The sequence below is a fragment of the Amborella trichopoda genome, chromosome 13 (assembly GCF_054954075.1).
Source record: "Amborella trichopoda isolate Santa Cruz 75 chromosome 13, AtrichopodaSantaCruz75HAP2 v2.0, whole genome shotgun sequence".
Lineage (NCBI taxonomy): Eukaryota > Viridiplantae > Streptophyta > Magnoliopsida > Amborellales > Amborellaceae > Amborella > Amborella trichopoda.
The window spans coordinates 45,465,989-45,492,063 of record NC_142348.1 but is presented as its reverse complement, the minus strand read 5'-3'; the positions used below and the strand labels follow the sequence as shown (position 1 = coordinate 45,492,063).

General features: G+C 38.4%; 1 protein-coding gene across 12 annotated transcripts in view; it reads left to right on the top strand.

Annotated features, from left to right (window-relative positions):
- The window catches only part of LOC18442628 (binding protein), a 98,139-nt gene that overhangs the window by 53,713 nt on the left and 18,351 nt on the right, over positions 1-26,075 (top strand). For 11 of the 12 annotated variants that reach the window (XM_020672428.2, XM_088855872.1, XM_088855871.1 and 8 more), the window contains 4 exons: positions 7,967-8,122; positions 8,482-8,523; positions 8,624-8,968; positions 18,757-18,930. In XM_020672428.2, coding sequence (XP_020528087.1) covers positions 7,967-8,122; positions 8,482-8,523; positions 8,624-8,968; positions 18,757-18,930 — 717 coding nt within the window. The remainder of the gene's footprint in view (positions 1-7,966; positions 8,123-8,481; positions 8,524-8,623; positions 8,969-18,756; positions 18,931-26,075) is intronic. The other variant, XM_088855876.1, reaches the window with a different exon arrangement.

The window sequence follows — 26,075 nt, the reverse complement described above, 5'->3', positions numbered from 1 at the left end:
AAACATATATAAGAAAGTTTGATGGGAATTGGATCCATAGAGTTAGGATTACGATAAATATACTGAGGAGTCCATCCTCTCTAGAGACTGCATCTCACTGCATCTTCTCAAACTGACCCAACCGATCCCATGAGCCACAGCCCATCGTAGGGGTTCATGATTTGACCATCAAAGTCAGCCAATAAGTGGAGAAAATACAATCCTAGACCATGGATTACAGGTCCCTCCCTGCGGACAAGTCCAGTGCCCGTTTCAACAATATGCTCCATGAGTCCTTCCAACACAGTCCAGTGTTGCAGGGACTCATCTCTTTCGCACATGTACACATTACACACACCCTTATCCACAAGGTCGCTTCCCGGATGGCTATCTAATGTACATGCCGTGTGATAAGGATTTAGGCCCTTGTCCTCTCAGGCCATCCATCACACACGAGTCAAATCTATGTCCCCTGACCAACTGTCCTGGGCACATCTCCGACCTCATCTAGGGATAACCCCATATCAAAACCCTTATCGGTTGTTCTTACACGATGCTCAGGACTACGGGTTTTGGACTTCACATTAAGTTATAGCTAGTCAAAACTCATGTGAGTCTATGGCATTATCAATGCCTTACCGTCCAAGTTGGACTATACTCCCACTGGAGTCAATAATTCATTATATATTTTCAGTGCATGCTCTCATAAGGCCTTTAAATGGCCACAAGACCCCAATAATTATGTCCTAGACATGGCCCCTGCCCAGCTTTGATTCAAATGAGGCCGAGGTGAGAACATTTCTTGTAGGTCTTGGATTTTTAAAGTCCAAATGGAAAATAATTATTATTGACGGGGATTCTGCTTATGTCATTGCTTGGATTAGTTGAAAGAAAGAGAGACCAAGAAGACTGCACCATGAGTTGCAATAGATACTTAACAAAATACTCACAAGTTGTTTCTTTGATATCAATTTTCTACAGGGCATAACTGGTAAATTGATTCTGATTAACATAGAAAAGTTATGCATAAAAGGGGGGAAAAAAGCAAAAGGGTTATCTATTGAACTATATGATTTTCTATTGTGCATTAATACTTTTAAAAGTCATGTTTTTCTATCTGAAATGAATTAGAATCAGTAATGTATACATGTGTATGCTTACCAGCACGTGACCGCTGCTTAAAGGGTTATTTGTGCTAGAAATATTATGGGCCGTGTGCGGGTGGGCGGGCACGTTTGTGTGTGATACGGTCCATTAGTCGTGTGTGCCATCTGGCCATGTTAATATTGTCAACACGAGGTTATTGTTGGTCCATGAATGGGTTGGAAGGTGATGGAGGGAGAGGGTCCCACCAACAAAGTCATTAATTCTTCTATGCCTCCATTAATGTCCAACCATTCATTGGATGGTGAAAGCCCGAGTGGTCCTTTTGTTCTCATGGCTGTATGCATCATATTGGAAATTAGACACACACGCACATATTTGCATAAAGTCTGCCATTTTATCTGATTCTTGCGCCCATAATTTTGAGAACTATTTTGCATGGATGTGGATACTTGTGCCAGCGTCAGTCTGTGGTATGGGGTTTTGGATTTCCTCATTCCATGAAGAATAGCATTAAGCAACATGGCCATACTTTTAAGAGATGACAAATTCAAATTTTCTTCATTATTATGGTAATATTCTTTCCCATCATGCGTAGCAAACAAATAAAAAAAAAAATAGAAATAAATTATTCCCTAGTTGGCTGAATCCACACATGTTAATATTTTTCTCCTCGAAAGACGGGGGACGTAGTCAATGTTTAGTGAACAAGAAGAATTCAGATTCCAGAAGGATTTGTAGTTTGTGTAGGTGTGCTGATGCATGTCAAACATGACCAATCAGAAGAATCCATGTAACATAGACTTTGAAAGAAATTATAGCGTATCTGGTGTGTGTTATGTGTTTATCCTAGGAAAAGGAGTGTCACTGTCTGCGTCTATAGTCCTTTGAGTGTTATGGCTGTTATTCTGGATTCGACGTTGTTTCATGCGAATTGGTCTTATGCCTCCTGTTTCCTGTGTTATTTAGACAATGCTTTCCTTGTAGTCGAATTGGTGCAATAGTGGGAGTTCTAACATGTAGGAGCCATCAGTTGGTGTTAAAGAAATTTTGGATCATTATGGGTTACTTGATCCATCTATGTTCTTCTGTTTGCCCCTTGTGCCCCAAATCTGGACGGAATCTTGTGTGAAATGGTAATGGTGTCCAAAATGTCTAAGGCTTGGAGAATTTGGAAATCCTTTATGACATGAATGATAAAATATTAATCTATTTATGTTAGAGAAGGGAGAGAGAGAGAGAGAGAGAGAGAGAGAGAGAGAGAGAGATGAAAAGAAAAGAGGGAGAACAGAGAGTGGCGTGAGAGTCCCATAAGTCTCAGACACCTCCCAAATCTCTTTTATATTATTCAAATTAGAAAAATGGCAATGCTGCCCATACAAATTGGAAATTGGACATATAGGTGATATTAGCTTAAATAAAAGAGAATAAAGACTAAATAAAAAGGCTTTTGACACTCCCCCTCAAGCTGGAGCATAAATGTCAGATCTTTAGATTTTACATAAGGAGTAAAACACATGCTTACTAATAACCATCTCAAGTGACAATTTGCTTTAATATGTTTAGTTCTTTCATGAAACACCGAATTGTTGATTATCTAAGTTGTTGCTTTGTTATCACAATGCATCTTCATAGGCGTAGCAATGGTGTACCCCAGCTCTTGCATCAGTGTCTTCCGCCACATCAATTCACATGTAATATGTGTCATTGCTCTATATTTAGCGTCTGCACTAGATCTAGCCATAACATTTTGTTTTTTACTACTATATAACTAGATTTTCACCAATAATGCACAATAACTTATGGTGGACTGCCTGCTAGATGGAAAACCTGCCCAATTAGCATTGGAGTAACTTTTAGTGATCAAATGATTATTTGACTTGTAAATCAGACCTCTACTTAGAGCTCCCGTCAAATACTTCAAAATTCTACGAATAAAGTCCAAGTGGAGAATCCATGGAGAGTGTATAAACTGACTCGCTGTACTTACTGCAAAAGCAATATCAGTCCTAGTGATGGTGAGAGACATCAGCCTGCCTGCTGGTGTTATGTACCTTCTTGGATCCTTAAACAACTCCCCCTTATTGGCCAATAATTTATATTTGAATTCATTGGAGTATCGACTATTTTAGCATCTAACATTCCAGTCTCTATCAACAAACCAGTCATGTGCTTTCTTTGAGACTATCTAATGTCATGTTTTATCTGACTACTTCAATTCCTAAAAAATACCTTATGGCCTTAATCGTTTGTCTGAACATATTGTTGTAGGTGCCTCTTCAAATGACTGATTCCTTCCTGACCATTGCCTACTATATCAATATCATCAACATATACAACTAAGACAATTATCTTGGAGTCCTGTTTCCTAATAAACACTGAGTGATTTGGATGACTACATTGAAATCCATATGCTAGAACAATTTCACTAAATTTATCAAACTATGCACTTGGGGACTGCTTCATACCGTAATTGGCTTTCTTCAACTTTCTACCTTGTTTGACCCCCCCATCAATTCATGTGGTTTCTCCTAAGACACCTCTTCTTATAAATCACCATGGAAGCTGCCACAGTGGCCAGCCTATTTTGCTGCTACGTATATAACTACTAAAACTAAATTAAGCTTAGCGTAGGAGCAAAAGTTTTACCGTAATCAATGCCAAAGGTTTGGGTGTATCCTTCAGCAACCAATCGGGCTTTTAATCTCTTGATGGTGCCCATAAGGTTGATATTTTATTGCATAAACCCACTGGCACCCAACAACTCTCTTTCCAGCTGGTAACTCTGTCGGCCCCTATGTATCATTCAAGTTAAGTGCATCCATTTTCTCTTCCCTTACTTTCTTCCACCCAATATGAAAAAGTATATCCTGATATGGCTTAGGGATAGAAAAGATGACAAAGCTAAAGCAAATCTTCGATAGGATGTAGACAAATTTGTATATAAAACAAAATGAGCAATGGGATGTTGAGTACATGATCTTACATCTTTATGGATGACAATAGGTACATTATCATCGCCTGATACAGAATCTAAGTTAGAAGCAGGAAGTGCATCTGTAGGCGAAGATAATGATTGAGGGGCTGGTTAAGTCGGAGGAGGGTATCCATCCTGCATTTTTCTTCTCGTGAAACTCCTTTATGGGTTGCTCTTAAAGGACCACAGGATGCATAGAAGTAATAGGTTCAGCCAGGCCAGGTAACTGAGGTGAAGAAGTATCAATAGGAATAGGATTATGAACAATAGAAGTTGAGGACTTGTGGGACTTCTTCTGGAGTAGGATAAAACTGATGCAAGAAAAAATTGTTCTTATTTTTTATTTTTGTTTATTACAAAGGATGTATATTTTAATTTTGGGACTTATTTTTTATGCTTTTAATTTTTTGGAAATTCTAGTGTGTGTGTTTGTTATTTTTTTCCAGTTCTAGGATTCTAGGAGTTGTTTAAAAAAGTAGTAAGGGTGCTTATAGAATATTTTGTTTTATTAGGTGTAAAAATTTCATTACAAATCTTGTGCTTAAGTTGGGACTATTTAGTCAATTTTGTTTTGTCATAGGTTATTTGGTCTTTTGTAGCCCTGTTAAAATATAAATAAAGGTGCATGAAAGACCTAGCGTTCACAAGAGTTTAGGGAGGGAAAAATAGTTTAACTTGGAGTTCTAGTTAGGGATTTTTGCTTTGGCTTGGAGTCCTAGCTAGGGAATTTTTTTTTTGGAAGGAAACACATGTTCCCTTGAACTTGTTCTTTTGGGGAGTATGCAAACAGGAAGTTTGATGTTCAATTCCATGTTGAGCAAAATAATTTTGAAATTCTTTGGAATGATACTCTTTAGCATTATCAAAAGTTTAGAACGTAAAACATAAACATTCTTATTAATTGAGTTTGGATGTCATTGTGAAACAATTTGAAAATGGAGAAAATCACATATCTTTCTTTTATTAAATATAATCATGTCATTGGTGAATAATTATCCATGAAAGTTGCAAAATATCTATGACTAGTCAAACTTTGTACTCTAGCAGGAGCCTAGATATCATAATGAACAATTGTAAGCAGAACATGTATCTGTTTATCAGTTCTAGGACAAAATGACACCCTATGATGCTTGTCTAACTGAGTAGCCTCACACTTTAAAGTAGACATAGAGGTCTAAAGAAGGGGCTAACAACTGCAAGTTATTGAGGGGAGGATGGCTCAACAAACAATGCCATAAGAAAGGAGAAGCAACAGAGTGAGGAGTACCACCAATAAAATTATGATCCAAATATAGACCACTTGACTCAACTTACCACTAAGTGTCCTCCTTGTCCTTAGATCTTGAAAGACTCAGAAAGAATGGTAAAAAAGGCATGAAGCAATGAAGAGATTTAGTTAATTTGCTCACAGACAACAAACTGAAAAGAAACTTTGGAAAGAGGATAGTGACAGGGAAGTAGGCATAACTGTACCCTGTCCAGACACACTAGACAATGATCCATCAGCCATTGTACTAATGGAATTAGGAATACATTATCTAGAGATACAAGAACAGAGAACTCAACCGTCATGTGGTCAGAAGCTCTTGAGTCAATAACCAAAGGAGTAGGAAGCACAAAAGTACTTGAGTTAGCAAGGGTGGCAGTGGAAGTGGAAGGATGGATACAAAGCTTGCTGTACCTTTTTTGAGGAAAATAATATTTTTTTCTTTTTTTTTGAGGAAAACAAGGCTATTGTACTTGTTTAACAAGTTTAATTTATTTTCTCCTGCAAGCACAATGAATTCACCAGTAGAATTTGATTGTGGTTGACGATCACTTGGCCTATTGAGATGAACATCATCATCCTCAGATGTATTAGTAACCTGATTAACCTAAGCAGGCTTACCAACCTTATCCCAATACTTACCAATTGTATGATTTGTGCACCACAATGTGTACACTTTTTATTTCCATAACCCCTGCTTCCATCACCTCTACCATGACCTCTTCTTGAGTCACTACCATGTCCCCTACCTTTGCCTCCATCACTTCTGCCGCCGATCCATCACTAACACTCGAGTCAGAAGGTGTAGGAGAGGCAAATATATTGACATGTTGAATGTGCGCATGCACATCACTAAGGGACAACAACTTATTACTTGGCAAAATATTTCGACGAACATGATGGCCCTCCGGATTAAGGCTGATAGAACTTTGGCAACTTTGAATTCTTCCTGTTGCTTCCTCTTTCTAATTCTACATCACTAGTTGGGGGCTAATACAGATTCAGCTCTTCCCACATACCTCTAAGAGCACTATAATATTCACTCACGCTCTTATTACCTTGTTGCAATTAAGATATTTCCTCAAACAGTTGATATACACGAGAGATATTAGTATCAGATGAGTATGTTTCTTTTATAGTGCCCCAAATGTCTTTGGCAGTGCCAAGAAACATTACATTTGCACTTATTTGAGACTCCATGTTAGTCCACCAAGTCATGATTAAGTGACTTTCACTCGTGCACTCTTCGCATCTACTATCGGACTCACTAGGTTTGTCCACAATCAAGTATTTCAATTTCCCTATGGCACCAAGGAATACTTTAATGTATTGAGCCCATACAACATAATTGGACTCATTTAATTTTACTAAAGTAATTTTTATCCTCACATGTTTGGGAGGACTGAAGGTTTCGGGTTTAATTTCATTAGTCATGAATGTATGAAATAAAAGATAAAGGAGGCAAGTTGGGTCAACCAAATACAATCACTCCCACAAGCCTAGTGCAATGTTAGGAACAACTTTTTTTTTCCCCTTAAAAAGAAGCGATTGAGATACATATCATTCAAATTTGAGTACATTTACTTTCTCACACGTGAACATAGTCGGGCAACACCACATTATCCAAATCTGAGCATCACCACACTGCCACTTTTGGAGTAGATTAGGGAAGCACCTATAGCATGAAAACTTATTTTTTGTTTTTTAGAGAAAACTTATGCGAATCCCCCACGGTTGTGCATACAAACATAAAAAATAGGCAAAAATTCTGCCATTGATCTCGATCTTTAAATAGGAAGTACACGAACAATAGCATCACCATACTAAACATAGGCCCAGATGGGTTTCTATGAATGACAAAAATTGATGTCTGTATAGGTGCAGAAAGCAGCCTGGTTTCAGATGCCTAATAACTTTAGATTTTTACCTTCTCAGCCGCCTGATCTTCTAGACAGTCTAGGCACCTAGACGGCTGCCTAGACCTTTTTCTATAAAAAGCTTTATCTGTTTATTCCCCCCCCAAAAAAAAAAAAAAAAAAAAAAAAAAGCAGAAAGGAAAAAGAAACAGAGGCAAGCCTAGTTTTTTGAATGCAATCTTTTAGGCACTGTCTAGCTCTTTGAATACAAATTTTTATTTTTTAATTGACATGTACTTTTGAATTTCTATAGAAATTTAATGAAATTCATGATCACATACTAATGGTCTATGTACTGGATAATATATATTATATCCAGACCATCAATATGCAGCATTTTTTTATGTAAGTTACTGGATGCCCGTAGTCTTAGATTACAAAGACAAAATGTGTACATCTACACGGAAATGCTTCTTTTATGTCTAGACTCACTCTCCATCCCTACCAATCTGTACCTCACCCCTAATCTTGAGCATCTGGTCCCTTCACCTCTCCATAGGCTACCGTTGTCCAAAACGTTCAGACTGCCACATTTCCTGTTGTCTCTTTCATCATGTCTATGATGGAAAAGTAACTAAATGTCCTGTTTCTACCAGTTAGGCTTTCGATCTTATCTTTGGCAGAGAAATGGGCACACAAATGAGTTTAGATAGAGAAATTTTTTCTCCATTTATTTTATTGTGCTATGTCTTAAGTTTTTTGTCATTTCTATGTGTTATCTAGGCTGCATTCATGGCACTCGTTGGAGCGGGTTATCAAACATTACAGAGTTTGCTTTTGGACTTCAGCCGCTGGCAACCAAGTGGGGCATTTCTGGATGCTCTTCTTGATATGCTTGTGGATGGAAATTATGATGCAACATCTAATTCTGTGATAAAGGTAAATCATCTTCCGAACTTAAGAACAAAAACTAAAAGACTTGTCTACAGATAACTAATTGAGCTGTAACTTTTTATTGAGCTCATATATAAATCATTAATTGATGCCTTCTTCTTCCTCTCTCTCTCTCTCTCTCACACACACACACACACACTCGTTCTCTCTCTCTCTCTCTCTCACACACACACACACACTCGCTCTCTCTCTCTCTCTCTCACACACACACACACACTCGCTCTCTCTCTCTCTTGCTCTCTCTCTCTCTCTCTCTCTCTCTCTTTTAGTTCTCTTTCTACATGATCTTTGGGCTGGTGCACATATCCTGTCATTAAGAATTTTCAAATTTCATTTTTCTGCAGAACGAGGATGCTATTCCACTATTTTTCAGTGTGCTGCAGAAGGTCCATTTTCCTACAACTTCAGTTCCAATTTTAACTGCTTTGGCATTGTATTGTTCGTAGTTATTACTTTAATTTTCTTTTTTATGGGGAATTTTGGCAGAGCAGTGAAGAAATGCAGCTATATGGACTTGATGTATTTAATCATCTATTAAAAGAATCCATAATCAATAGGGCAGCATGTTTCAGGGCAGGAATGCTAAGCATTCTTCTAGATTGGTTTAGTATGGAAGACAACGATGTCATGATTTCTATGATTGCACAACTGGTCCAAGCTATTGGAGGACATAGCATTTCGGGAAAGGACATTCGGAAAATATTTGCCCTCCTTCGTAGTGAGAAAATTGCTAGTAGACAAAAGCATTATTCCTTGCTATTGACTAGCATCCAGTCCATGCTCAAAGAGAAAGGACCTACTGCTTTTTTTGAACTCAATGGCAGAGACTCTGTAAGTCCAGTACTTCAGCTGTATTTGTTTGTTTCTTCTTTTATATCTATTGTCCATTTGTATCTGGATTCCTTACCAACGGTTTCTATGGATTATAAGGTGTGTTTCTCTTTTTTTTTTTCAAAGAGCTATCTCGATAAAGTTGGTATTAGAAGAAATAGCAAGTGCATATGGTCGATCTAGATGACAACTGTTACCATCTTCACTACAATACATGTTTGGTGTAATGAATTCCCAAATTGTTTTTACCAAATGGATTTGTTAGCTAGATGTGCGACACATGCGGATGAATCAATTAAGTTTCCAGGTACTATCCTTCCTTTGTTGCAAGCTTTTACTTTATAGAATCTCTTTGGCATGTGTTGATGCAAATAAGGACTCGACACCTGCGTCCAACAAATTGAGCACATCTGTGTAACCTTAAGTGTCATTATGAAAGTACAATCATCATCTCTCGAGCCTTTTCCCAACTATTTGGCGGCTGCCATTATGAAACTATTGTGTCACTTAAAATCCTACCTCCACCCCTTTTAAATGTACGAACATGTCATGAATGAAAGGTCAATTAAGGAATTGGCTTTTCTGATATGCATATCTGTGTCAAAAATTGACAAATGTATCCATGTCCTTGTAATATAGACATGAAGTTATGATGAGGATTTTGGCTGGAGAGACCTGATACATTAGTCATTTATGTTGGGTACATTCAACAAAGAGGCTAATTTTGCAAAGAAAACATCAATAAAGGGCATCGTATCTAGTCTTGAGTAAAACCTGTGCAAATTAGTATGATTTCTTGAGTTTGTCGTGATTGCAATGTCAAAAATCTGGTGTAAAAGGCGTCCAGTCATCACTATGGTTTCTTTTGGAAGGTTCTCTTCCATTCATCAAATGCTCGACTTGGGCCATAATTCATTATCATCATTTGAGAGTCAATGTTTACGATTTAAGTGGCCTTTTACATTTATACCCACTTCCTTTACAAATAATCTCTTGTTATAAAATGCTTGATTATGCTTTTTAGATCTAAATGCCCCAGTTAACAGTGGTTCCATTATATACTTTTGACTTAGTAGTGCTTATTGGTAAAATTTGACTTGATGTAGGATGGTGCAATTAGTGGTTTATCGTTGATTTTTACCAATGAAGAAAAATTTTCCAGCTGAAAAGGTTTTCGATTATATTGTTATTTATATTGAATTAGAAATTACTAGTGAAGATCAAAGGGTCTTTGTGAAGGATGGAGAGGTCAACAAAAGGTAGAGAGTGCAGTTTAAAAATTTATTAAATGACAAGCACAATGGGAACATAGCGGTAGAAGATACCGTCGGTATAAATGAGGGCGGAGGCCATACATACATTCGTAGGATTAGGGTATCGGAAGTGAAAAAAGTTTTAAAGATGATGAAAATAAGAAGGGCTTTAGAGCTAGATGGTATTACGATAGAGGTTTGGAAGTGCACGGGGAAGGTTGGCATTGACTGGCTGACCATGCTGTTCAACAAGGTGTTGAGAACAAAAAAAATACCAGACGAATGGAGAAAAAATACTATGGTACCTATTTACAAGAACAAAAGAGACATACTAAATTGTGCAAACTATTGAGCGATCGAACATATGAGCCACAATATGAAGCTTTGGGAGAGAGTGATTGAGCAACGACTAAGGCATGTAACAAGTGTATCAGAAAACCAATTTGTTTTTTTCGCAGGGAGGTCAGCAACCGAGGCTATATTTCTACTTAGGTAACTGATTGAGAAGTTTAGAGCGAAGGAAAAAGACCTCTACATGGTTTTTATTGATCTAGACAAAGCTTATGATAGAGTACTTGGAGATTTGATTTGGTGAGTGTTGAAAAAGAAAGTAGTCTCAAGACCCTATATCGACTTGGTGAGAGATATGTATGAGGGAGCGCTAACTAGTGTATGAATAACTAGTGGAGAGACGAGTGGGTTGTCAGTGACAATAGGCCTACATTAGAGGTCGGCATTGAGCCCATACCTCTTTTTCTTAGTTATAGATAACTTAACTAGGCACCCACAAGATGAGGTACCATAGTTACCGGAATCTCTCCTCGGACCCTGCGATTCCAGTTTCGAAAGCCATTTTCGCGTTTCCGTTAAGGAAACTCCACAAACCATTTTTTTGAACCAACGAAACTCGATTCCTTTATTTCGGAATCTTGATTCCGTACCTAGGCAGAAACCTTTTTTTTGCAACATAGGAAACTTGATTCCTTAATTTTGGAATCTCGATTCCTCACATATGTGGAAACCTATTTTCGGAACCAAGGAAACTGGATTCCTTAATTTTGGAATCTTGATTCAACACGTTTAAAAATATTTTTCGGAACCAAGGAAACTCGTTTCCTTAGTTTTAGAATCTCGAATCCTTAATTTCGGAATCTCGATTCAACAGATTTAGAGAAACTAGAACCCCCTAATTGTAGGTAGATGCTCCCAAATAAATTGAGTTTGGCTTCTATCGAGGTTTAAATCTTGATTCTATGTGAAATGATACACGATTCTATAAGTAATGGAACTCATTTCGTTAAGGTTTTGAATCATCTACACCGTATAAAACATTGGTTTCTTGTAAATAATAACCACAAAAGTAATGTTTTATTTTCTAGTGGGTATCATGCTTTAAGGTCGCAAGCGATATCATTAGGCAGCACGTGTACTAGAAGGGGGTATTATTATTTATAAGGCATGTATTTTAGAAAGAATTTAATGAGATTGTGTTGTTTTTTTTGTTATCTTTATTATGTTTCTTATATTTACGTTAATGTAAACTGCTATAGTTTCTTGCTCATAGTTATGTGAATTGCTTAAGTGAACTTGCACCACGTCTGGCCTTGCAAAATTGCTTAGTATTGTACTACCGATTGCAAAATGGTTATTAGTAATGTTATTTTTTCTTTCTGTTTTTCCTGATTTAAATGCCTATAGAATAATGTTCCTTGTATTTGCGGTGATGTAAACTGCTTTGGTTTCTTAATCTTGCTTATATGTTATGTGAAATTATTTAAATGCCCATAAGATAATGTTTCTTATATTTGCGGTGATGTAAACTGCCTGGGTTTCTTAATCTTGCTCATATGATATCTGAAACGACTGGTTATGTGATCTTAGACCATGTGCAGCCTCGCAACATTGCTCAGTATTGAAATACCGAATGTAAAGTGGTTATTAATAATGCTAATTTTATTTATTCTCTTCAATTTAAATGCCTATAAACTATTGAAATCATTTAATAACATATAAAGCAACACACATGGACTGACGATTCTATACAACAACATATCTATGTACCACATATGTCAGAAACTCGAATCAAGTGATGTCGGAAACTTGATTCTGCTATTGTAATTCTTGATCTCAAACCAACATGGATCTCTTATCCATATACTTCAGAAATTTGATTCCAAATATGTTAGAAACATGATTCCATAGATGATGGAAACTCGATTCCAAATATGTTAGAATCACGATTCCATAAATGATGAAAACTTAATTCCGCATGTCGGAAACTCGATTCCTCATATGTCGGAAACTCGATTCCTCATATGTTAGAAACTCGATTCCATAGATGACGGAAACTCGATTCCGCATATTTATGAAACTTGACACTTGGAGTGTCAAACCTAGGGGGATGGGAATCTCGATTCCAACGAGGTCGGAATCTCGATTCCATATGTATATGAAACTTGGACCTATTCCGATCGATACTCGATTCCTGAAAATTAGGAATCTCGTTCCCAACGATTCTTATTGTACGGACAACGATTCCTACAATGGGAAACTTCTGGGCAGGCGTGATTTTAGTTCCTGAAACGATTCGGGTTCTCAGGCGTTTCCAACAACTATGTGAGGTACCATGGTCCTTGTTGTTTGCAATGACATGTTTTGATTGATGAGACCCAAAACAGCGTCAACACAAAGTTAGAACTTTGGAGGGATGCTCTAAAATCTAAAGGTTTTAAAATCAGCCGAATTAGGATATAATATATAGAATGCAAGTTTAGTGATAATTGGAGTATACACGAGGAAGTAGTTAAGATTTACGACCAAGAACTGTGGGGTTATGTGGCCATTTAAAGGCCTTATGAGAGCATGTGTTGAAACTATTTATAATGAAATGTTGACTCCAATGGGAGTGTGGTCCAGATTGGACTGTGAGGCATCATTAATGCCAAGACTCATCTTTTGACTGGTTATGGCTCAGGGTGATACCTAAAACCTGTAGCCTTGGCCATTTGTGCACAAGCGATAAGGGTTTCGATGTGGGGTTATTTCTTGATGAAGTCGGAGTTGTGCCCAAGGCTGTTGGCCAAGGGATTGGATGTGACCCCTATGTGTGACGGTTGGATGGAGAGGACAAGGGCCTAAATCCTCATCATTACTTTCATGGCATGTACACTAGATTGCCGTCGGGGAAGCAGCCCTTTGAATGAGTGTGTATGTTGTGTACATGTATCGAAGAGATGACTTCCTACAATATTGGATTGTGTTAGAAGGACCGCAAGTGGTATCGTGCTAGAATGGGACATGGACTTTTCCTCAGAGTGGGACTTGTAATCTATGAACTAGGATCATGTCTCCTTCATTTATTGGCTGACTTTGATAGTCCAATCATGAACCCATGTGGATTATATGAACTATTGGGCCAGTTTTGAGGTGTAGTGAGATGTGCTTTTCTAGAAAGGATGGAGTCCTCAGCATATTTGTTGTATTCCTAACTCTCTAAATCCAATTCCAATCAAAACTTCTTTAACATATTTAGCTATGTTTTTGATAATTAAATGAATTTTTAGACCTCTTTGAATATTTTATTTTATTTAAAAAATATTTTAAATATGGAAAGATCGTTTTTCGATATTTTTGTAATTTAGAGAGGAAAATAAAATATTTAATAGATTTATAAAAAACTTTTTGTTATTCTAAAATATAATAAAGGGTGTGGCAGCCCATTGAGACTTTATGCCCACCACAAATGAGCCCACCTGTTGGAGCGTGGGTCTCACATGGCTCTCCATTGTGGGGCAGCCCACTTCATCTTCTTTCCTATTTAGTGGCTTGTGTGTTAAATCCACCTTCTTGATTGAAAAATAAAAAGAAATTGTTATGTAGAGAATTTGATTATAATTAAGCATGTATAGAGATTGATTGAAAATTGATTTGCAAAAATATAGTATGTTCTCTACACAATCTTTGATGGGAATGGAGTTATGAAAACTGAGGGATAATAGTTCCACCTCATTCCTTTTAATCATGATGGCTGATCTAAGGAATGAATAGATTATATCTTGTTACCCTATAGGTTCCATGATCAACAGTAAAAAATGAGTCTTATAATGATGGCACCACCCTAGATCCCAAAACCCTAGCTTCTATTATATATATGCTCTTTATGGTCACCGTATTCTTTACACCTTGACTTAGCCTCTCTCTCTAAAATCCTAAGGCAGACGTGACCTACTTTCTCTCTATCTTTCTCTCTCATTAGTTAGGGTTTTGATTTTATAGAAGCTAAAAAATCCTAAGGGCGGCACGCCCATGCCTAAATGCTTGTTTTTGCTTGTGTTGAGCCTAGGTCAAAGCCCTATTCGCATATCATACTCTCAAGAGGTTTTTCCTATACTTCCCAAGTTATGAGACGAAGCTAGACCAATATCCTGTGTGCCATTAGTGGAGGAACCTGGTGTGGGGTGTACAAAGTCCTTGGAGATAATCTGAGGCAAGATATGCAGTATTGTCTTATTTCCTGCTTTCTTGAATTTATTTAAAGTGATATGTCATTTTTCAGATTTATTTATTGTATGAGTTTTTTTTATTTTGATGGAAAGTGAGAGTCGTTGGCATTCTTTGTGGATTATATTGTATTTGGACACTTGTAAGTGATCCGGGTCATAAATTAAAAAAGAAAAGAAAAAAAAAATTTAATCGGTATTTACTTGCTCCATAGTCCTGCTTTCAAGAAATATAAAAAAGATGGCACTTTTGATATCTTAGGTCGATAATTCAAGAAAATAGAGAGATTGAGGAAGATGTCACACATAGAATTAGAGCTGGGTGAGCAAAGTGGGGATGTTAGACTAAAAATTTATATGATTGCCGCATACTAATGAAGTTGAAGAGCAAGTTCTATAGGACAGTTGTGAGACCGACTTTACTTTATGTGGCGGAATGTTGAGCAGTCAAGAAACAACAACTCAATAGAATTAGTGTAGCTGAGATGAGGATGTTGAGATAGATGAGTGGAAAGACGAGAAGGGATAGATTTTGAAATGCATACATTCGAGAGAATTTAAGTGTGGAACCAATAGGCGATAGGATGAGAAGAAGTAGACTTAAGTGGGCTGGCCATGTGTGGTGCAGACCAAGCACAATACCTTTTAGGAAGTGCGTGTTAATTTAAGTGGAAGGCTAAAAAATGGAAAGGGGTAGGCCCAAAAGGACATGGTTGGAAGTAGTGAGAAAAGATATGAGGACTTATGGCCACACTGAGGGTGTGGCCCTTAATAAAGCAAAATGGCGGACCATGATTCGTGTAGCCGACCCCAATTAGTTGGAAAAAGGCTTCACTGATGATGATTGAATTGGAAAATGCTCCATACCTTTATTGCTGAGTGGATGTACAAGAATGTCAGTTACGATACGAAAATAGAGAAAAGATACCTAGCATATCTGTGTTATGCAGGTTGTGTCAAATAAACAGTTGGTAGTGGGGATTTAATGGCTTTATTTGATGAATGGTTTGGCACATAGTAATTGGGAGCGCCACTGTTGTGGTCTGCTTCCACTCGAAATCTCGATCCTACGCTCCAAATGACAGGATCTTGATTCCAGATGCTTCCTTGCGTATTTGGATTTTGTACCCGAAGTAATGGGAACTTGATTCTTATTATTTGGGAACGAGTTCCCTAGTAAGTGGGATCTACATCCACATGCCCAAGATCCTGGATCCAACATAATTCGGAACAACGATTCCATCATACCAGGAATCGAGTATCGAACACCATGGAAGCGAGCTACACCTACAAAGTTAATTTATTTGTAGGCCTCAAATTTTCTACGACGTGCACATTTTGCAATGACAATTGTGTCCAATTTTAAAGAAATGCAACTAGAGTAGGGAAAAAATTGGAAGGAGGTTCAAAAGTTAGTTGTGTGCAATTTTATTGTGAAGTGAGGTCACGATCAATACGCTTCATTAAGATAAAAAGGATGTGTTGCACAATCTGTTAATGATGCATTTTGACGGTAATGCAGCATTAAGGCAAGAATGAACCCAATAAGTCATAGCTGCTGCCTAAAACATTTAATGCAACCTGTGAATAGCGATTGTAGAATGATTTGTAGACACCAACTAATTTTTTAAGGGCTCGATCTTTTTATCACAAAACTCAAATTTCAAAATTTTCTTTAAAAAATAAAATCATTTAGCAATTGCTATATGGTTCCCAAAATTTTAGCCTAAAACAATCAACCTAGTGTGGTGTTTTGAGTCTTTTGACTGAGGGAGTAATGCACAATATGCTCGTCCATGAGCACAATACATGCGCTCAAGCGTCGATTACAAACTTAGTCGAAATGGGAAATCTAGCCCATCCTTGAGTGTGAATAATATAGACTTGAGAAGGGTAAATCTTGCCCAGCATCAAGTGCCAATGTAGAGAAGGGTATTGTATAATTAAGGTGTAGTGGTGCACTGTATACTACAATATGTTGTTTACTGAATTTGGTGTGAAATCATGTGCCAATGATCACAATAAGGTTTCCATTGAATTGGGTATGAAATCATGCTCCAATGCACCCCAATACTGTTGTTTGCTGAATTCAGTATGAAATCATGCTCAATGACATAAAAAATTCAAAGGCAATCTCAATGCGATGATTTTTCATTACGTTGATACCTTGGAACCGTGGTTTTGGAAAGAGTTAAACATGCTATCTTATGGAAATCGCTCCTAGTTTACAATGTACGGAAATAGTGAACTCCAGAAACCCCTATCCTAAGAAGGGCACTACGTGATCCCTTTTGGTAGGTAACCCGCTCCCCTCCAGTTAGCAATGTGCTCCCTTGAAGTCATCAAACTTGCTCCCATCCCTAGGCCATGTATGGAGCTCGCTCTGCCGCCCAAGGAACTTTGAGCTAGACTCGCTCCCATTCCTGTTCTCGGAACTTCTCACGGTCCCGTTCTTGTTCCCGGTAACTATGGTTTGGCACCAAGTTTCACCCCATAGAACATGTAGAGACCAGGGATGAGAAATGAAAACAGAGAGAAGATGGCATATGAAAAAAAGGACAGGTGGTTTGGGGATGCGCAAATCAGATTCTGTTCTTTTGGCATACTTCAGAAAACATGTTTATTTTTCTTAGAGCAGTGTTTAGCAGAAATCTTGTTGATTGAAGATGGAGGAGAGTCCTTGAAGCTTGCCTATGTCTTTCGAAATGCCTTCGAAATTATGATTCAACTGAGGGCCTACTGTGTTCCCATAGTTAAAAAGATCAAATAAATGAACAAAAAATTGGTTGCTTAATGGAGCTGTTCAAAAAGATATTTTCATGCGATTTTTATTTTAGTTTTATAATGCCATGTTTTGGCCTTTTCCTATCACCTTTGGTAATTCTATATGGTGGTCTTTATTCCAATCCCTTGGGCATTTTTTCAGGTCTGTCTAACCATTTTTAATGTAAACTTTGTTGCAAGTTGCCCTTTTAAAACCCTTTCCTTTTTCATCTGGTAGAAAATAGATAGTTGGGTTCTTGAATATGGCTTTAGAAATTGTACTAACTTGGGAAGTGGGGGTGTCTGGGGCAGCAGAGACCTAGCTAATTTTAGAGGTATTCCAATAATAGGAGAATCTCTGGTTGAGCAGGAGCAGTATTCCAATAAAAGTGTCATACTTTTAGAGGTAAGGGTTGTGAGCCGATTGGGTAGTGAATAGCTGATGAGATTATTATCAAGGCACATGTGATATCTCAGGATCTTTATTCTACCTCAAATCAATGGTACTAATGTATGGTTTTTATAGAAAGTTTTTGTAGAACTTGGAGTAGAGGGAGGGAGGGATGGAGGGAGGGAGGGGGAGAGAGAGAGAGCATTGAGCGGTGATAGCTGCTCTGATGGAAGCATGTGCAATATGGGATTTACATGGGCGAAGTCTATGGTGTTGGCAATGACGCTCTTGCCACTTATGCTAGTTTGAACTTACCACGTTGCTAAGGGTAGTCATTTTTTCTAGTCTAATTTGAGGCCTATTTCTTGATTCATACCCTGGTGAGCTTAGGCAACTCAGGCAAGTTTTGTGCACTTCTATACTCACTGAACTACTACTATGGAAATGTCTTACATTCTGTTGATGCTTGCTAATATAGTTTTATGAGGATGTTAGTCTAAGAACTCAGGCAAGTTTTTGTGCACTTCGATACACTGAACTACTACTATGGAAATGTCTTACATTCTGTTAATGCTTGCTAATATAATTTTATGAGGATGAGAATCCAAGAATTTCTCTTTGTTGATCATATCTTCTGCTATTTGCACTCTCCTCTATAGAAAGTTGTATATGAATTGATTTCCAAAACTTGAAAACACATGATAATTAACAATATGGTGCGTATTTCTTCCTCATCTTGATGGTTTGCATTGTAATTTTTTTGTATTAATAATGATTGATCTGAATACATTCCCATGCATATATTCAGGTGTTCATTTGGCTTTCTATTCTTACTATATTTAAAAGATGAATTTCAGCTGAAAATTGTCGTCTCTGTTGTAGGGGATTGTAATAACGACATCTATGCATTGGCCTGGAAGCAAAGGCTTTTCTTTTGCATGTTGGGCAAGAGTGGAGGAGTTCCCTGAGGATGGATCACTTGGTTTGTTTAGTTTTCTCACTGAGAATGGCAGAGGATGCTCTGCGATGCTTGAAAAGGATAGAGTAGTATTTGAGGTATAAACTCCTTCTTTGGGGAATATTTCAGTTCTTCATTCTTGAATAGTTTTCTTTTCAGTAATTGTTGGCCTACTTAATTGTCAATGCAATTATGGATTGGATATAATATCTGTGAAGTAAATTTTCACAATGCGTTTTCCAATTTCTAAATGAAAAGAAGAGGTCCAATCCATGTCATGGGCTATGTCACATAGAAACGGACATGCATGTGCATATCTGACACGGATGTGAGTGTTAGAAATGTGTACCCCAAAAAATGTCATTTGGACATGATAAGTCGGTACAGTATATGGGTGTGTGAGTGTGTGTGTGTTTGCACATGCGTAGGTAGATACATAATTTGAAATTTGTGTAGCTCACTTCTACATTTTCTTATCTACAATTCACATGCCATAACAATAGTAAAGTATCAAAAAAACTTATCTTAAATTAATAGATCATAAATCATGAAGGTTATAAGAACCGGATCGTAATAGCCGGTTTGAACTGAAAACCGGTGCCCTTTTGATCCTATCAGGGATCATCAACTGGCTGGATTTGTGTATTGGTCATGGACCGATGGACCGATTGATCCCATGTATGGATCGGCTGGTCCACCGGTCCATGACTAAACCGTTTGGTCCCTTAAAAAGATTGCTTTTGACCGTATGTTCTTTATTTTTCCTTTTCAAAAACCAAATAAATGGTTTAAAAGGGGAGAGAAGGGTTCCATCCTAATAATATTATAAATAGACAATTTCAAAAATAAAAAATTTTATTGTTTCAAGTGTTATAAAACCCAAGACAAAGGGGCTTTTACTCTCTCTCGTTCTCTTTGTCTCTGTCACACACACACACACACATAAACACAAGACCGAAACTTTGGGGCTTTGGGTTGCAATTTGCAGCGAGATTTATGGCTTTTTTTTCTTCAAAATCCCGTCAAAGGTCAAACTACTCAACCCCCAAGTAAGTCCTTGTTTTGGATTTAGAAAAATGCAAAAACAATTGGGGGGTTTTTGATTTTTCTCTACTAGGTTCTTTGTGCATTTCTTTTAATCTATGTTCTTAAATTTCTTCCTTTTAATCTACTTGAATCATGTTCCTCCATTCTTCTCCCTTGATTCTCTATCAAGGGCCATACTCACAGTAAGACAAGTAAAAAATACACAAAGAACATTAAGGCTTGAATGATGATGATGGCCGTAACCGAAAATCGAATAGAGAAAAAATGTATTTTGTTTTTGCTCTTTTTCTTTGCATTTTCAGTGTTGAATATAAGGGCTTTTGTAAACTATAATTTGTAACAACCCTTTGAGAAAATGGATGTGAGTGTTAGAAATGTGTATTTTGTAAGAGCCCTTAAAAGTTAAAAGCGGAAATTAAATACCTAAAATACAAAATAACACACTTTTTTTGGGGTACACATTTCTAACACTCACATCTGTGCAAAAAGAAAAAAATAGTTTGTGTGTTATTTTGTATTTTAGGTATTTAATTTCCACTTTTAACTTTTAAGGGCTTTTACAAAATACAAATTGTGAATTTTAAAAGGCCTTAACTTAAAGAACCAAAAATGCCAAAAAAACTTTTAAAAAATTTATTTTGTGATTTTTTTTTTGTTTTGCACCGTTGATTTCTAAGGGCTTTTTCAATTTGTATTTTCGATTTGGAGATGATGAGTTCATGAACTTGTGTAGTGTAGACTTTCTGTCATCTTTTTTTGTTATTAGTTTTGTCCCATGCCTTTTTTTTTTGTCCCATGCCTCTTTTTTTTTGTCCCATGCCTCTTTTTTTTTTTTTGTCCCATGCCTCTTTTTTTTTTTTGATAACTGTTGACATTTGTATTAATAAGAGATACAAGATTAGTCGAAGGGAGCCTTAGGATCAAGGTTCTTGGTAAAAAAGAATTGGTCAAAAGATCATATACAAAATGGGGTTATAAAATCTTCCCTTACACAATATTCAGCACATGTACAAAAAAGATACAAGAAAAAAAGGGAAAAACAAAACCCTGGCCGAGAGAAGCACCAGTAGAGAAGTGGATAAAGGGCCCGACCCAAATAGAGCAGTGGTAGGGCCTATACTTCTTCATGGACCAAGGCTCCGTCCTTGGCTAGCAGATCGGCGAACCTTGTTCAACGTCCTCGAGATATGTGTCCATGAGACCGGCGTCTCCTTGCAAAGATAGTCAATCTTATCATAACTAGGTGAAAGTTACCAATGGGGGGACGTAGTTCTGGAAGCCCAAGAGATAATGTTCCTTGCGTCGCCCTCCACAAAAAGAGTGTCCCCAAGATCGATCAAAACTCTGTAGACCTCTAAGGAGGGCCATAGATTCAGCAAACTGCGAGTCTTGAATGTCGAGGTATTCAGAGTAGGAGAAGAGAATGTTTTGATGATGATCCCTAAAGACCCTTCCTGCACCAACGTGGCCTGGGTTGCTTAAAGAGCAGCCGTCAAAATTCAGTTTGATAGCTCCTTGGGGAGGGGGTTGCCAAAAAGAATTAACTTTGTTTTTCTTTGGATTGTGTAAGAGGATAAGCTCCCAATTGGTGAGGAACGAGTCCATGGGGATACTGTTGAATAGGAGGTGTTGTGACGCCCAGGAGGTTAGTTACTAAGGAAGTAACCTTAAAGAAGAGCGTAGGACCAGGGTTGACCATTCCCCGAAAAATTCGAGCGTTTCTTTCAATCCAAATGGTCCAAATTGTTGCAGCGACAGTTGATTTCCAGAGGATTCTACCCGCCTTCGTCCAGTGAGCGGCCAAGTTTAATGCAAAGAGATCCTTAACAGTTGGGGGTACTACCCAAAGCACCTCGAACAGTTGTAGGATAAGACCCCATAAGTCATGTGCCACATTACAATGCAGGAACAAGTGGTTATTAGATTCCTCTTGACACAAACACATTGTGCACCTATTAGGAAGAGGATAACCTTTTCTTTGTAGTTGATTGACGGTGAGAGCCTTGGTTGAGCCTGCTATCCAATTGAAGGTTTGCACTTTAGGAGGTGCAATAGACCGCCAAACCTTAGAGAGGATAGAGGTGGGATTGAGAAGGAAAGTAGGGGGTTGGATGAGCTTTTTGTAGAAGGATAGCACCATAATATTCCCAGAAGGAGTTAGACACCACACGAGCTTGTCCCTTCCCTGGACAGGGAGAAAAGTCTTGTAGAGCAGCAACGAGAGAGAGAGAAATTGAGAAGATTCCCCCTCCGAAAGGTCCCTTTCTAAAAGAAGGATGCCATAGCCTTCTTCCTCCTTCCAAACTGAACTCATCCTTTACAGTAGCCTCTCTATTCAACGCCTCTTCCTCCTTATATTTTTCTTAGTTGTTTTGGAATTTTTGAACTTTCAAACCTGTCCTGAATTTATATCATAGTTGTCTCACTTTTTCCCTTTTTTGTTGCATTTTTTTTTTTTATGGTGTGACCAGCCTGGACCAATCGGTCTAGTCGAATGGGTGCCCACACCGGTTCGACCACCGGTCGAGTTCTGATTGCCTAGTAAAGACCAGTTTGTGAATCTGAATTTTATTCATCATTAAATTCTTGTAATCCCATTTGAGGTTGCTAAATTTATTCATCAAAAAATTCTTGTAATCCCATTTGAGGTTGCTTCATAAGAACATGGAGAAATGCCCAAAACTATTAGATTGATCATAGACTCTGACCCTCTGTTAGAGGCCAATTATGGGCCCATAACAAAGTCTCTATGATTACATATCCCTTGCCATGTAAACAATGTCCTATGCCTTTGTTGAATAGAACGATGAAACAATTGAAAACAATGACCATCCTAGAACTCTCTACCATCATATAATAAAAAAAGAACTTTTAATCATAGGACTCCTTACATACATCATTGGTGTGTTGAGTACGATAGAGGGAAGCCTATTACAAAGAGGTCGATTACTAAAATCTTCCAAAAACAAGGTTCAAAACCCAAATACAAAAGCATGAGTATTTGGGTTAAAGGGAAGATGAGAAGGGAAATCCAGACAAACACAAGATACATAATATGGGTTAAAGGGAAGATGAGAAGGAAAGAAGGAGAGGAGAGCATTCAAAAGAGGGGAGATAGAGATTCATAACATGTTTTATTTATTTATTTATTTTTGGAGAGAGAGAGAGAGAGAGGCACTAGAAGTCTTACTAGTGCGTGATTATAAATTTGATTTTCTCCGTAGTCTTTGCTTATGATTGTGAACTTCATTTTGATTTGTTTTGACTATATTAATTTTTGCAGCAACTATGGAATATACAGATAATACAAGATAGAATTTCAACTTGTTGAATAAATTTTTTATTAGATTGAATACTAAACTCTTGAAAAAGTGTGAGTTGCTCAGACGTTTCACTTGTGTCAAAGTGGCAGTTGCTCATTCATTCAAGTAGTGTCAGTTTAAGTTTCACTACCTATGATCACTGCCTATGACCATCCGGGCGTTTCATTTGCTCAGACATTTTGTCTCTAATTAAGATACGAATTCCCATCCACCCTCCCCCAACCGACTTCCCACACCCATCTCTCTCCGTCTCTGTCTCTCTCTTTCTTTCTCTGGCCCTCCCCCCCCCCCCCGCCCCCCCCAACACACACAAAAAACATGAAACAACCGATTCATTATAGAAAATAATCAATGTTTCCTTCGTTACCAAGTTTTCCATTGGTATCAAGCAACAGTAGCCATACAACGAAGATGATGCACATCAATATGAAGTATCAAGAAACCAAATGAAAAGCTCAAAAGGGAAACTGGTATTGCATTGCTTTGGTTTATTCTCACATGCTTAAAGAGAGAAATATCGCGATAATTTTCTTGCTTTCTTTAAATGGTTTAACATCAATGTCTTCTCTTGGATAATAGGGGTGAATTTACCCTGATTTCTTCTCAAGATCTCCCACATTCCCAAGGGACTTTAGTCTCTTGGTTCTTCAGCTCAATCCTAATTTGTCATTGTCCATTCAAGTATGCCTTCGATTGTTGGTTAAAGGATACTTCTCTATCCCCCTTTCTTCCCCCTTTCCATCCTTTAGCATGAAGTATCATCCCTATGAACACTCAGCTCAGAACCATAACTCCCTGAAGTAAAGTGTGTCAAACTTTATCTACAACGATCCCACTTATCCCTGCAACTCACCTCTTTAATAATAGACTTCAGGCTGCTGATATTCCTTCACTCTGGCATTATGACCATTACGCCAAATATTTTAGGCCTGCCACCAAACTCCCCAATCTTAACTCTTCCACCACTAAACTCACTACCCTCCACATCCTTCTACCCTCTTGCCACGTATCTACATTTGTTTACCCCCTCTTTACCAGAACTATATCCACCTTTTTAAACCTCATCTTTCCCCTAGTACAGTTTAGGTCCCAAAGCCTCCCCTCCAATTTACCACATCTCTTCTGACGCTCATATCCAGGTATCTTCTGAAGTCTCTTCCTTTCTACCCTCGATCCCATTAGACCAAGCTGGTTCCTCATTATGGGAAGCCACCTGCAACGTAGGCTAGATTTTCTTCAAAATTCCTTTATAGCTGAATTCAAAGCTCCCAGGCATGACTTAAAAAATATTCAGAGATGGGTGGCCTTTAGTTGGGAATCCAAGGGCATCTGTTGTAGCCCCATTCATAATGTGCATATTTGACTTCCTTCCTCCAAGCAGCTGAGGGACAAGGCGGCTCTCTCCAAGGATCTATTCTTCAGGAATGGTAAACTATACCTTGTTCTGGAACTGTGCTTTTTCGGCTATTATCCCTGTCAGTTCTAGGTTCATGTTCAGGGTATTCCAGCTTACACTTTCATCTGGTAGTTTAAAAAGCAATAGGTGATCTCTGTAGACGATTCTTGAAGCATGATTTTAGGCTCTCTTAGAGTCTTCCCCTCGAATCAGCCTCATTACTGGTCCAATCTCCTTCGTTAGAATCCATTCCTGGATTCATCTCTCTCAAGTTTGGACCTCACTCTTACTCCATCTTTGTCAAGCCTCAAAATACTGTGCCTGATCCTTCGTCTCCAACCATTATGGATCACCATGCCAACTCTCCTACTCCTCAGTCTCCAAAGATCCTTCCCATTCCTCTGGACCACAGTCCAGAACCTTGGACTATGGTGGTCCATTGTCACCGTCATGCACTACAAATCTCAGAGGATGTGGACGATCACTTGACAGCCCTTCCACAGCTTACCCATTTCCTTCACCTTGGATGGAACCCTCAATCCCTGTGTCTGACCGTCCACATGTCATCAAACACATATTCTTCGCCCCTTTGGCTACAATCCTCTTGTCAACCCTTCCTCTCACTTGAGTCTCACACTCTCTAATCCCCTCATACACTCCTACCTCTTGTCAACCCTTCCTTTCACATGAGTCTTACCCTCGCTAATCCCGTCATCCTCTCCTACCCCCCCTCAAGCCTATGTCCTACTGATAATGGACCTTAACTTCTGACATCCTCCTCCAAACCCAATTCCATTCCACATCATTTTCTCATTTTCATTGTGCCTCCAATGCAAATCCCAGGTTCCTTTTTATCCTTCACTGAGTCTCACACTCTCTAATCCCCTCATACACTCGTCTTGTCAACCCTTCCTCTCACTTGAGTCATACCCTCGCTAATCCCGTTATCCTCTCCTACCCCCCCTCAAGCCCATGTCCTGCTGAGAATGCACCGTAACTTCTGGCATCCTCCTCCAAACCCAATCCCATTCCACCTCATTTTCACATTTTCATTGTGCCTCCAATGCAAATCCCCGGTTCCTTTTTATCCTTCACTGAAATCATTTATACCTTGACACATGAGTCCTGCTACTTTTGTATCCCTTCTCTCCTCCTTTTCTCCATACCCCAGAGTTCAACTTGCTTAATGCTTTGGTTCCCCTACCCCCTGAATTGATTTGTGCCTTCACCAATTTACATGTTTCCAGGGCTTTTCCCTCGCTCTACATTCCTCCAATGTCTAACCTTTTCCCACTTCCACCTCCTCTGTACCTTCATCCCTCCCCTTTGCCACCTCCTCCTCTAATCCCACCTACACAGCACCAACCCCTCCTGCCCCTTTGTCCCCAACTTAAATCTTCACCGTCGACCCAAATTTTCTTCTCCTATTCCTTCTCCTTCTTCCTTGAAGGCCTCTAATGCCTGGTTCCTCCTCTTC